Source organism: Nannospalax galili, unplaced genomic scaffold (genome assembly GCF_000622305.1).
Source record: "Nannospalax galili isolate Female #2095 unplaced genomic scaffold, S.galili_v1.0 scaffold469, whole genome shotgun sequence".
Lineage (NCBI taxonomy): Eukaryota > Metazoa > Chordata > Mammalia > Rodentia > Spalacidae > Nannospalax > Nannospalax galili.
Genome location: NW_008359443.1, coordinates 1,023,525 through 1,037,486, shown reverse-complemented (window position 1 = coordinate 1,037,486; position 13,962 = coordinate 1,023,525). Strand labels below are relative to the sequence as shown.

The following is a 13,962-nucleotide window of genomic DNA, read 5'->3' as shown; positions in this document are numbered from 1 at the left end:
ATTCAGGTTTCTGATCGGGGGGGGGGGGGTCTTCCTTCTTTCGCGAGTCCGGTTCCCTCTTCCCGAGAAGACGGTGTGGGGCGCGCTGGTGGGCTCCCACAGGTCCAGGTTTGGGTGACTTAGGGCGCGTTATCGCCCCGAGCGGGCGGGTTCCTGGGCGGAAGCCCCGAGTGAGCAGGGCCGTCAGGGAAGACTGGCCGGGTGGGCCCAGCTAGGGGTGCCGGTTCCGCGTTCCGGCCCGAAACCAGAGCCGCGCGTGTGGAGGGTCGGCCCCTGCGCGGCGACCACGAGTGGTGTTCTCCGAAGACCATGTGTCGGCTTGTTTTCGAACCCCGGCCCTTCCCGGGAGTCCTGTTTGGACTGGCACCTAGGCGGCCGGTGAAGCTGGGACATTTTGCATAGCGTCGTGGGTAGAGCCAGAATCGTGTGTGAGCATCTCTGCACATCGGTTAACACACCAGTTTGCCCGACAGCACGGGAGAGGAAAATAAGATAAGCTTAGCCATAACATGGCAGTTAGAGCCTCCTCCCGACCCCTGGAGGTGGCGTTCTCCAGTCTTAGGTCACTAAAACGTTGCAAGTGCTCAAGATGGGGATGAGGCGGTCTCAGAGTTGCCGGTGCTTATTTAAGGAGTCAGTGCTGGTAGAATATGTGCAACCCTTTAAAAAATGTATATTCTGATATTTGCTTATAGGATTCGGTGACTTTTCTTCCGTGCCTGAACTTCAAAAGGAACCTGGTCCAAGAGGCCCTTTTCTGACCATAAAAATGAGCCCTGCAGATCCACTGTAAGCCTTCGACTTCTTAACCATGATCACTTAAAAGGAAAACTTAATACTTTGAGGAAAACAAAACCTCATTGTGAACAGAACGGTCGTCCAAAACACCATGTCCGCCTTTAATCCCGGCACTTGGGAGGCAGAGTAGGTGGATCTCTGAGTTCGAGGCCAGCCTGCTTTACATAGAAAGTTCCAGGCCAGCTGGGGTTACAGGGAGACCCTGACTTGAAAGAACCAAACAAAAAACCACTTATTTGGAATGTTTAAAAGTCCTGGGGCATGGTGGTGCACACCTGTAGCCCCAGCACTTAGGAGGCAGAGGCAGGCAGATCTCTGTAAGTTCAAGGCCAGCCTGGTCTACATAGTTCCAGGACAGCTGGGGCTACAGGGAGACCCTGTCTCAAAAAGACCGAAAAAAAAAAAAAAAGTCAACAGGATGTGCTTATTAATAAGAAAGAGAAGATGGAGCTATGAATTAGTGTCTTGTGTTTTCTTACATTGCTATGCAAAAAAATCTTATTTTCTTAGGCTTTGCCTTAAAATATTGAATCTATAAAATAACCTTTTGGAGTAATATTTTTAGTAATGAGTTAGTTGAAAATGAATTTGAGGGGTTGGGGATTTAGCTCAGTGGTAGAGCGCTTGCCTAGCAAGCCCAAGGCCCTGGGTTCAGTCCTCAACGCCGGGGGTGGGGGGGGATATGAATTTGAATGAAATGAAAATAAAAGGACTGTAGAAGTCAGTTTGGTTTCAAGTTCTTGGTTAAGACTAACAGTGTGAAGTTGGAAAGGTCAGGTTCATTTTGAGTTCTAACGAATTCATGTAAAAATACCCATTCTAGGGCTGGGTGTGGTGGCGCACGCCTTTAATCCCAGCACTCGGGAGGCAGAGGCAGGCAGATCTCTGTGAGTTCAAGGCCAGCCTGGTCTACATAGTGAGTTCCAGGACAACTGGGGCTTCAGGGAGACCCTGTCTCAAAAAGACCAAAAAAAAAAATAAGTAAATAAATATCCATTCTATTGAGAGATACAGCCATGTGAGCTGAGTAGTGTAGCGGTCAGAACTTTATACGTGAAATTATTGAACCAACTAAAGACCAGTCTTGTTGGAAATGTCTTACATAAACATGAATTACGGAGTTACATGCAAAATATTTTAAGTTTATGATGGTTCAGTGGAATTCGCTGAGTTTTTATCACTGTCCTGCTTTTGAGCCCATTTCTGCTGCTTAACTGTGTGATGTCCAGTTTCTTCTCTCTTGGGCCTTCGTAGTTTTCAGGGATTATAAGGCCTTCCTCTTTTCCTGTGTGAGTTGACATGAAATTGTAGCTATAAAACTTATCTTTTAAAAAATATTTTTAAAAATTTTTTATGTATATGGGTGTATTACCTACGTGTAGGTAAGTGTAGCTATGTCATGCAATGCCCAAGGAGGTCAGTTTCCCAGGAACTGGAGTTACTGACAGTTGTTAGCTGCCATGTGGATGTTGGTAATTGAACCCAGGTCCTCTGTAAGAGCAGCCAGTACTCTTAGCTACTGAGCCAGCTCTGCAGCCCCCTCCCGCAAGTATCTTTAAAGAATTAAAATTTACATTAAGTTTAAGTGATCATTGATAACTTAAACTGTTGGTTCACATGTTAAACAATTCTGTTTTGTTAACCTAGCCAAATATTATTAATGAAAAATTGGGTAGACAGGGGAACCCAGCAGATGTTTTCAGGGGCCTGAATGAAGTTGGTAGCATATTAGTATAAAATCTACTTTTATACTTACGAAGACTTTTAAAACTTGTCATTCCTGGAAAAATGCAAAATGAGATAAATGGAATTTAGAAAGTGATGAAAGCCTTTTGGATTTTTGTGGTGGAGCAGCAGGAGAACAAGCTCTACGGTCTGGGTTACCTGGGAGTGTATAAAACTGCTTATAACAAGGTTCCAGATTCTCAGAGTAGGTAGGGAACACTTACAATTTTGTGTGCATTTACTCCCTGTTGAATTTGTGGTTAGGGAAACATGTTAAAGACCTGTTAGATACTTCAAATTTTCAGATAAGGTTGAAAAGACTAGAAAAATGATTTTGTTGCATAATTGCTATTATTTTATGTTTAGGATTCAATTTACTTGAATATCCTTTTAATGAATACATTGACTGTCTTTTTTTTTTTTTTAACACAGTGACGATGAAGACACATTTAAAATCCTGGTCGCCACCGATATTCATCTTGGATATTTGGAGAAAGATGCAGTTCGCGGAAATGACACATTTGTTACACTGGATGAAATTTTAAGACTTGCCCAGGAAAATGAAGTGAGTTTGGCTTGCATTAGTGCAAGTTCTACTGTATTTGTTAGTCAACAGCTCTTTACCCTTAAGTGAGATTTATTTAATTTTATAAACTTATATACTCATGTTTCCTGATTAAATATCAATACAGTAAAATAAATAATTATCAGCAATTTGGGTAACCTCTTCAGAGGATGATGTGATAAGAATAGGAGGTAGGAATTGGCTAGGCAGTTAGGGTAAAAAGACCCCAAAGAAAAGTCGCTAGTTTCTTGGCTAAAAGTCAAAATGTCCTTGGGCCTCTTACCAACATACTCTGTTCCAAAGGCCAAAAATGTCAAAAGTATTTGGGAGCTTTTATCTAATCCTTAAAAGATTTTAGGGTTACCTTTTCAGAGGGGGGAATGTTAAGAGTAGCAAAAAGCCCCATAAAAAGAAAAGAAAGAATGCATGAAGTTCTTAGAAAAATGTGATGGGAAGATATGGGAGGAGTTGGAGGGGAGGGAGTGGGTGTGTATTTGATCAAATACCTTAGATGCTTATATGAAATTCTCAATAAATTAAAAAATGTATTCCATGGCAAAATAATAATTTTCAGTATACTCAAAGCCCAAAGCAAATTTTCAAGTGCTTTGTGTCCTTAATTCAAGTAGAAGTTACTTTGATAAATAACCTTCAGATTTATATAATGGGGTTCCTAATGAGTGCACTGATCTGTTGTAATTTGTACATGAAATGAAAAGATGGTTATAGTTCTCAAAGAACATAGAGTAAAGCAGAATGTGCGGGGACAGAGTGCACAGATGGCAGCGCGTTTGTGGTACAGCCACAAGAAAATGATGAGCAGCATCTCTGGGCCTTCAGAGGCGGAAGGAGATTGGTTTTTAAATGAGGCTATCAAGGAAGCAGCGGTTAACGTGTGTTGAAGGAGGGCACGAGGACGTATGTTCCAGGTGAAGCAGAAGTAGGGCACACAGGTAAAGACAGCATAGTGTGCTAGAGGACGGGGCAGGTCTGGTTCCCTTCTGGATCACGAGTCAGAATGTACGTGGAAAGGGAGCCAAGATGGTAGCTTTGTTGGTAGGATACTTGGCTTCCATGCACAAGGCCCTGGGTTTGAGCCCCAGCACCTTACAAGATGGAGTGTGGTGGTGCACACCTGTAATACCGACACTCGGGATGTAGAGGCAGGAGGATCGGATGTTTAAGGTCCAGAACTACATAGTGAGTTCCAGGATAGCCTGGGCTACATGAATGAGACCCTGCCTTTAAAAAAATATTTATTAATTTCATGTTATATGTATAAGGGTTTTGCCTGCATGCGTGTACGTGCACCATATGTGCAACGCCGTGGAGTGCAGCAAGAGGAGGCTCTTAGATCTCCTGGAAATGCAGTGATGGTGGACTAGCTGCTGTGTGAACTGAACCTTGGTCCCCTGCAAGTGCTCTTAACCCCTGAGCCATCTCTCCAGCCCCATCAAATTCATCTTTTTATTGCTTTGTTTGATTTTGAGACGAGGTCTTACTATATATCCCTGACTGGCCTGAAACTGACCATGTAGACCAGGCTGGCCTTGATCCCATAGAGATCCGCCTGCCTCTACCTCCTTAGGGCTGGGGTCAAAGGCGGGCGTTCATAGTGTTCCTTGAAGGCCTTGAAGGCCTGTCTTAGGGCTCACAGTTTTACTAAAGTTCCCAAGACTACTACAGCCACAGAGCACTGTACTTCAGCGTCTCCTGAAGGATGGTGAACTTTCTTCCCTCCCTCCTTCCCTCCCCCCTCCCCCCCCCTCTTCTCTTTTCTTCTTTGTGCTGGGATTGAATCTAGGGCCTAGCATGGGTGTTGAACCTGGTAGTCCAACCCTGTACCACTGAGCTCTCCCCAGCCCTCACCCCACTCCCGTCCTTTATTAAGCCAGTGTCTCACTGTGTTGCTCAGACTGATCACTCAAAGTAGCAGGCTTAAGTGATCACAACCAGGCTGGGAGATCGTTTTGACCTCTTCTATAGTTTAAAAAATTTTTTACCTTAAAACCTACTAATTTTAGCTCTGTTTTCTGTTGATTAGGTGGATTTTATTTTGTTAGGTGGTGATCTTTTCCATGAAAATAAGCCCTCGAGGAAAACCCTGCACACCTGCCTTGAATTACTCAGGAAGTACTGCATGGGAGATCGCCCTGTGCAATTTGAAATTATCAGTGACCAGTCTGTCAACTTTGGTTTTAGTAAGTAAGTATGTTTGAGAGAAGGTTTACTTGATGTGGTTCACTTCCTGTTATGTCATGACACGGAAGCAACTTCAGGGAGAGAGTGTTTACCTGGCTTGTAATGCCAAGTTGCAGTCCTCTTTGTGGGAGGTCGAAGCAGGACCTGAAGCAGCTAGTCTCATCCAGTCAGGAGCAGAGTGAACACCTTGCTTCTTTTGCTGTCAGCTAGCTTCTCCATGCCCTGTGGTCTAAGACATGGGGCCTGGGGCCGCCCATGGGCCTGGGGCCACACCCGTTCATGTCCTCAAGGAAGGCAGTCCTCCACAGACTTGCCCCCAGGCCATCCTGATCTAGGCAGTTCCTCATTGAGACTCTATCCGGGTGATTCTAGATTGTGTCAAGTTGACAAAGTCAGCTATCACAGCGTGTAAATGCATTCTCAACTAGCTGTTTGCCTTCACTGTAGGCTGTTTTCAGAAGTATATCTATTTCCTGAATTTTCAGTATATCTGTATTAGTTATTTCTTAACTAGTACTGGGATCAGGTAGCTTAGGTCCCACCTCCCCTGCTCTCCTTTCTGTCCATAGCTTTGGCTACTTTAAAACTTAGGATAGCTTTGGCTTCTTGACATGATTTGCAGATGCTACTTATGTATTCTAGATACTGAGCGTTTTCAGGCAGGTAGTTTTCCCCAGTCAGTGGCTTTTGACTTTGTTTACTCCTTTTTTCCTTGCTATGTAATACTTTTGTATGTTTCTGTGGTTACAGTTTGAGAAAATGCAACAGAAATTGCTAACATTAGTATCTGTAGATGAGAAAGCTGATGGTGGGGGGTAGGGGGAATCCGAGTGGGCAGAGGACCAGTTTGATGAGGGGGCGGGTGGGGGGTGGGGCAGAGCTTGCACATGGGGGAGATGATGGGGCTAAGCTGGGAATCCCAGTGTTCTGGACTCCAAAGTGCCTGTGTTTTCTTCTCTGCTATGAGGAGGAACCTCAAAGAAAGGTTCTTACAGTTTTAGAAGCCTAGTAACGCCCCTCATTCATACAACCCATAAATAATTTGGTGTTGGGGTTTATTTAAAATGTACTTTAAGATACTTTTTCAAACTTTTAACTGAAATGAGTTGTTGCCTCCAGCTTTAGTTTCTAAAGCTCTGAGCTGGGTGGTCTGCCTCTGAGCATCTGTCGTTGCCTAGTGTGCTACTGTTTGGGGAAGAGGGTCTTGGAGTGGCAGCCTCTGCCCCTTGCAGTGACTTGCTGGTCTTCTTTTAAGGTTTCCATGGGTGAATTACCAGGACGGGAATCTCAACATTTCCATCCCAGTCTTCAGTATCCACGGCAATCACGACGATCCCACGGGGGTAATCACACTTTGTTGGACTCCTGGAATGCGCGGCTGGGCTGGGTTCATCTCTACAAAGTACTCTGCCCCTTTTCTTCTAGAAACTCATAATTAAATTGAGCAGAGAAGTCAAATTAGTTTATTACCATTAATACAAGCAGTTATAATACAGTTAGATTTTGTTTAGTTACATTTATTTATTAATTGTGTACGGGAGACATACATATGCCATGGTGAGGGTGTGGCGATCAGAGGACAGCCCAGAAGCCTGCTTCCTCTTTCCACCACGTGGGTCCTGAGCTCGAGCTCCAGTGGTTGTGTTTGGCAGCAAGTGCCTTTACCCACTGAGCCATCGCTCCAGCCCTTAGATGCTCTTTAAAAAGATTTGGTGTTTGAGAAGGCTGTGCTTTTTTCAAACATCCTTGCAGTGTTGGAGGTAAGCCAAGGTCTTACACCTGCTGGGCACTCTCTCTGCCATCCTCAGCCCTCTGTTCACTTTTTATTTTGAGACAGGGTCTCACTAAGTTGCCCAGGTTTGCTTTGACCTTGTTCTGTAGCCCAGGCAGGCCTTGACCTTGCAGTCCTGCGGCAGCCTCTCTGTCTCAGTAGCTGGGAGTGGCCTTGACCTTGTAGTCCTATGCAGGACTGTTCTTTGCCTTACCAGTGCTTAGTGGCTCTTGAAGTCTCCCCTTAGGAAATGATGTTCTTTGTGAGTGCCTATGTCTAAATAGATTTAATAACCTGTTTGATAAGGAGGTTGGACTGGATGCCCCCAATGCATAGTATCTTTGTGCCTTATCCTGTTGTTGCTACCCAAGTCTTTAGTTTACTGTATGGTCTTCCCCCTGGTATACAAGAGGCCTACTTAACATTACAGTGCACTCATTTCATGGCTGATCTTGTGTTTTTAGTGACCAGGCACCCGATAGGAGCTACTAGCCTTGTGTTTGTTGTGTTGGTTCCAGTCACTGTAGGTGTTCGCAGTAGGAAAACAAGGGAGCAGACACATTAACATTTTAATTTAGTTTTGAGAAGACAGTGCCGTAATCTTTGTTTTTGTAATTACAGGCTAGGTATCCTTAATCCAAAAAACCTCAAATCTAAAGTGCTCCAAGATCTGAAAGTTAATGCTCAAAAGTTCTGGGTTCTGGTTCATTTTGGATTTGAGGTTTTCACTTTGGGATGCTCACCTGGCAAGCTATGTGCAGGCATTTTAAAGTTAGGGGGCACATGCCTTTAATCCCAGCACTCCAGAGGCAGAGGCAAGCAGATCTCTCGAGTTCACAGCCAGCCTGGTCTACATAGCAAGTTCCAGGCCAGCTGGGGCCATAGGGAAATAATCACACTCAGTCTGTGGTATTCTGAGTGTGCGTTTGACAGACAAGAAGTTCATGTGACTCGTTCTCCACATACACATTAATGCCCTTTGAAACTTCACACAGGCAGATGCGCTCTGTGCCCTGGACATTTTAAGCTGTGCGGGATTTGTGAACCACTTTGGCCGGTCACTGTCTGTGGAGAAGATCGACATCAGCCCAATTCTGCTTCAGAAAGGAAGCACAAAAATGGCTCTGTACGGCTTGGGTAAGATGCTGACTTTGTTTTATGTCAGTTGGTGATAGTTTGAATAGCTGAACCAGAGAATTTTGGAAATAGTTTGCAGCTCTTTGGAGAAAAGTGGAACAGATCTGAATACCCCTCACTGGTGACTGAGGAACACATGGAAGGTTTCAGTGACAGTGTTGAGGTCTCTCAGCACCAGCCTCTGTTTGTACGTGCTTTAGCAGCTGTTTGTGGAAAGAAAGTTGCTGCTCGGTATCTGGTGGTGGTTTTTTCTTTTAGACTTGGATGTGTAATCCTGGATGTTAGAATTACAGAATAATTAGCAAATCTGCATTTGAGTATCTTAGAAGTCTGTGAGAGGCCGAAAGTGCCCTGTGTAGCTCTGCCAGCTAGCTGGATTGTGAGTTGTGAAGTCTGGCTAGAGTGAATTACTACCCCTTGTCACTGTAGTGTGCACACCAGACTCGAGACTGGGAAGATCTGTTATTAACATATGTCAAAATTAGTTGTGCTTTTTACCTATTTTAATGTGTCTTAAGTAGAAATCTGTCTGCTCTGCATAGTGGTTCATGTTAATACAACTGTCACTCTTCAAGAGTTGACATCCTGGTCAGAAGTGTGCACCGTCCTGGGTCTGGTGGCCTGCCTGTAATCCTAGCACTGGAGAGCAGGGGTAGGAGAAGCCCCAGGGCTCGCTGGTCAGCCAGCCTCCCGAACCAGTGTTCTCAGGCCAGAGAGAGTCACTGTCTTAAAAGCAAAAATGGACAGCACCTGGGGAATGACCCTCAGGTTGACCTCCGGCCTCCACACGTTCACCTGTCACATACAGCCATGCACACATACACAGAACACAGGTACAGGCATGCATGCATGCACATATACATACAGGAACATGTGCACATGCATGGATACGTGTAGACAGTACACACAGGCAGTTTGCTTTACCATCTTCATCATCTCCCATGATGTAGTTCTGTGGAAAAGCTTATTTGCTAGGCTTTATGACATACGAATGAATGACCAAAACCATTTTTATTTTTTACGATTTTTTTTTTTATATGTATGAGTGTACCGTGCCGAGCAGTGCCACTCGAGGTCAGAAGAGAACCGTACCTCCCTTGGAACTGGAAGAATGGCTGTTAGCTGCCATGTGGGTGCTGGGAACCAAACCCAGGTCATCTGTAAAAGCAGTGGTCTTTTGACCACTCCTGAGCCATGTCTCCAACCCCCCAAATACCATTTTTAAAGAACATGCTTCGTTTTTCTATGTATTTTATATCTCCAGTACTTTTGAGGCTAGAAATAATGTAAAGTCTATTTTATGTGTGGTCTGAGGTGGAGGATGGAGGGGATACACTTTTTTTTTGCTCTTTTTTGAGGCAGGGTCTCCCTGTAGCTCTAGCTGGCCTGGATTCAGTATGGAGGCCAGGCTGGCCTCGAACTCATAGAGATCCGTCTGCCTCTGCCTCCCAAGTGCTGGGATTAAAGGCCTGTGCCACCACACCCAGCCTGGGATATACTTTTTAAAAGCTGTTAGTACATTCAGTGTCTGCAGTGTTCGGTGTCACACCCAGGGCACCCTCTTCAGTTTCTCTCTCCCCCAGTCTGTTCCTGCTCTACTTCCTTCACTGGACTGTCTCCATCCCAAGCCTCTCCATTCATGGAAATTCAAGATATGTTCTTAGGATCATAGGCCCTCTCCTTCCTCTGCCTCTGGATTCCACCTGGCCTCTGTCCTGAGGCTCCTGTGCCCCCACTGCTCTCTCTGTTGGGGCAGAAGTGGGACTCTCTGTCCCCCTCAGCCTGCTCTCCTGCCAGCACACACCCAGCTCCTGGGAAGTGGCTGCCAGCTGGTGGACTGCCCTCTTTCCCTCAGACTGAGTTCAGAGTTCATCCACCTTGCAGTGTGTGGACCACAGGTAGTTCACCTGCCAGTGCTCTGGGCCTCGTGCTGTGACTGCCTGTACTTGAGATGGTCTGCTTCCATGCCACCGTTTGTCCACGCACCCGTTTAGGGGCCGCTCCTTGTTCTCCGTCTGTGGTGCCGGCCTTTCTGATCAGCCTGTGAAGGAGCAGCCTTACCCACCCCTCAGCGCTGCAGTTGTGCTGAGCAGCACTGTTCTAGACGTGGCTTACCTTCTAGCACTCACTTCCCTGCATGTTACAGCGTGCGCCACAGCGCAGAGCTCATCAGGCTTGTGGTGCCTTGACAAGAAGTGGTGCTGCCAGATGTTCCGATGTGCACAGACGCTCGGGAAGCTTGGTCTTTCTTCCTACATAATCCTGACTGTGAAGGCCTACGTTCCCCAAGTGGGACCTGACTGCATGGACCCAGGAATGTGTCTATATATGTCATCGTTTATACATGTTTCCAGAATTAATAGATCCACAGTAAAATGCAGTGCTTTTGAGAAATGCATAATTTAGAAACAAAAGATACTCGCCCTTTAGAACCAAAGTAATAGCTGGGCGTGGTGGCGTATGCCTTTAATCCAAGCACTCGGGAAGCAGAGGCAGGCGTATCTCTGTGAGTTCAAGGTCAGCCTGGTCTACACAGTGAGTTCCAGGACAGCTGGGGCTACAGGGAGACCCTGTCTCAAAAAGACAAAAAAAAAAAAAACCCAAAGTAAGAAAGCAATTTAAAAACAATGTCCCATCCCTCTGCAGGATCCATCCCAGATGAACGGCTCTATCGGATGTTTGTCAATAAAAAGGTTACCATGTTGAGACCGAAGGAGGATGAGAGCTCCTGGTTTAATTTGTTTGTGATTCATCAGAACAGGTAAAAGTCCCTGGGCAGGTCTCTGAGCCAAGCTCAGAGGGTCCCGAAATCTGTTTCCAGGAGCAGTTGCTGCATGGCGCTTGGCTCCTTCACGGCTACCAGTACGTGGTCAGAACAGGTTTGCCTGTGTGACTTCAGGCTGAAGCCAGTTTTAGTGTGTCGGCACCTGTGAGAGAATGCTTGCAGCAAATGGGAGACATAAAATGACCTAAAAGCCGGGCGTGGTGGCACACACCTTTAGTCCCAGCTCTTGGGGCAGAGGCAGGCGCTTCTCTGTGAGACTGAGACCAGCCTGGTCTACATAGCAGGCTCTAGTCAGGCCAGTGCTACCATGAGACCGTCTTTCAAAAATAAGCAGACCTTAAAAAAAAAAAAGAGTGTCTATAAAGTCTGCACTTGTGTGTGCAGCAGGAGGTGGAGTGTTGCTGGCCCGCCCCACCTCCCATCTGCTTCCTCCCATCCCTGGGGAAGCATCTTCCCAGCTGTGAATTGATATTCCTGCTTCTCCCTTTAATCGCATATATCTGTAACTAATACTTGGTATGTCAGGAATCATGCTGTATGTTGGAGATGACGTGTTTAGTACTGTTACTGGGTTTTACTCATTTTGATTCTTAGAAGTGGAAGTAGTTTTTTTAATTGATGTATAGTTGTATTTTTATCCTGTCAGTGAGCATTTTGTTTCCAACTTTTTGCTCTATAAAACTTGCTTCTGTGTACTAGAGAGGTGACTCAGCAATTAAGAGCACTGGCTGCTCTTGCAGAGGACCTGGGGTCGATTCCCAGCACCCACATATCTATAACTAGTTCCAAGGGATCCAACGTTCTCTTCTGGCTTCTGCAGGCATTGCACACATGGGTGCACTTAATACATGCAGGCAAAACACTCAAACACATTTAAAAAGACCCTTGTTGCTGCGGGCACTTCTACCTGTCTCCTGAGGTACATGAATACCTTTCCAGAAACAGCCAGAGAGGCTTCCTTTGCTGGTGGGAGGTGTGGTCTGTCAGTAGATCCAGGACTGATTGAAGGATGAGTCCTGCAGCGAACAAAGCCAGGTGAGGTGGGGGCGGGGAACCCCAGAGCTGGGAAGTCCAGTCCCCGAGGAAGACGCCAAGGGCTTTGAGGCCTGGTTCTGTACTGCATTTCTTGAATGCAGACTTGAGCCCAGTGCTGGGTCGTGCAAGTTTTAGGAGGCAGACTTGTGAGTCTCAGATGTGCGTTTCAAGTGGGTTTTGGTGTGCAGTTCCTTTGTCCCTCTCAGCACTGGGGTTCACCTGCCCTCTCGCTGACGGCTACCCTGCCTCACCTTGCCCGTGCAGGGTAAGGTGGAAGGAGAACCTTGATTCCAAGAAACTAAGCCAGAATGAAGGGTAGGAGCCAGGCCTGCTAAGGGCGCAGGCAGTTGATGGGCAGACTGGTGAGCCTCATTGCTAGGGTGCTGACGTCCTGTCTGATTGCGAGATCTAGTCCAGCTTACTCCACTTCAAATTTTGGGGGGGTTTATTTATTTTTTTATGTGTATGAGTGTTTGCCTGAACGTATATAAGCACCCATTTCGTGCAATGCCCGTGGAGGTTCCCCTGGAACTGGAATTACAGACTGTTGTTAGCTGCCATGCGGGTGCTGGGATTTGAACCTCCGTCTTCTACAAGAGCAGCTAGTGCTGTTAACCGCAGAGCCATCTCTCCAACCCCAGCGTGCTCCTATTTAAAGTCCTTATTTTCTACTTCGAAGGCACTTAGTATGTGAGATGCTTTGTGGCCCTGTGCGTATCTTGTTTCACACTGTACTTTGCCTGCTAACTTTAGCCTGCAGTGGCCACCCCTTCTTTAATACTGTGGCATTGACCTTAGGGTGTCTGCTGTCCTTTAGTCCTTCAGTATTTAATAATTAGAATCTTTGTAGAGAAGATTTGTCCTGTCCTCATTTAGTCACCTGTTCATGCGTTTATATCATGAAGGACCTGGGGGTGGGGGTCTGTACACTCTTGGAGGCCAGAGGATGCTGTCGTGTGTCCTGCTCTGTCACTCTGCCTCCTTCCCTCAAGGCAGACTCTGAAGCTAGACAGGTGGCCAGCCGTAGGGATCATCCAGCCTCTGTCCCCCCACAGTGTGGTATTTGCAGGTCAGGTCCTTTACACAGAACCATAAGAACCCAGGTTTTTGTGTAGGTGCTGTGACTCAGGTCCTCAGCAGGTACTCTACCCTCTGAGCTACAAGCACTCTCTACCCACTGAGCCATCTATCCAGCGCAGACTAGCTGATTTCAGTGTATTGAGTTACTGCCTAACGGTATCTGTTTTTGTTGTTGTTAATTGTTCCTCAGAACATTCCAGCAGTGACTGCTGGAGGTGATTTTGTGTTGGCCTCTGTCCTAGTTTGTTCTCCATTGCCGTAACAAAACACTCTGACCAATACCAACTTGGGGAGGAAAGGGTTTGTTCAGCTTACATCTCCCAGGTCACAGTTCATCAGGGAGCCCAAGGTAGGAACTCGGGGCAGGAACCTGGAGGCAGGAGCTGGAGCACAGGCCATGGAGGAACGCTGCTTACTGGCTTGCTCCCCTGGCCCCTGCTCAGCCTGCTTTCTTATGCAACACAGGCCCACCTGCCCAGGGGTAGCCCACATCACTCATCAAGAAGATACCCCTCAGACATGGCCACAGGCCAGTCCAATAGAGGCAATTCCCCAACTGAGGCTCCCTCAACCCAGGTGTGTCAAGTTGACACTAAAGCTATCCAGCACAGCCTCTGTGTCCTTTCAATATACTCTTTTTGAGTGTGTGTTGTGCGCGTATTGAGCATGGCCTTAGATTTTTTGGCATCACAAGAACCTGCCATTCCATCTTGTCTTCCTGCCCTTCCCCTGGAATCACCTAAGTCTAAGGAGCTCTGATGCCTTTGATGCAGTACTTACGAGACTAACATGCACGTGAGCACCAGCTGTGCTGGTACTGGGTCTCAACCCTCACAGTGAATGGAGTTAAGGGAGGTGATAGAT

At 46.4% G+C, this 13,962-nt stretch overlaps 1 protein-coding gene across 6 annotated transcripts in view; it reads left to right on the top strand.

The window, feature by feature from the left end:
* The first annotated feature begins 25 nt into the window (after positions 1 to 25).
* Mre11 (MRE11 homolog, double strand break repair nuclease) overlaps positions 26 to 13,962 on the top strand; it is a 50,365-nt gene continuing 36,428 nt past the window's right edge. Inside the window, exons 1-7 of one of the 6 annotated variants that reach the window (XM_017795608.2) lie at positions 26 to 108; positions 696 to 789; positions 2,956 to 3,088; positions 5,133 to 5,293; positions 6,546 to 6,633; positions 8,057 to 8,198; positions 10,845 to 10,959. In XM_017795608.2, the coding sequence (XP_017651097.1) occupies positions 770 to 789; positions 2,956 to 3,088; positions 5,133 to 5,293; positions 6,546 to 6,633; positions 8,057 to 8,198; positions 10,845 to 10,959 (659 nt within the window). In that variant the 5' untranslated portion in view covers positions 26 to 108; positions 696 to 769. The other 5 variants (XM_029558668.1, XM_029558669.1, XR_001872176.2 and 2 more) reach the window with 5 other exon arrangements.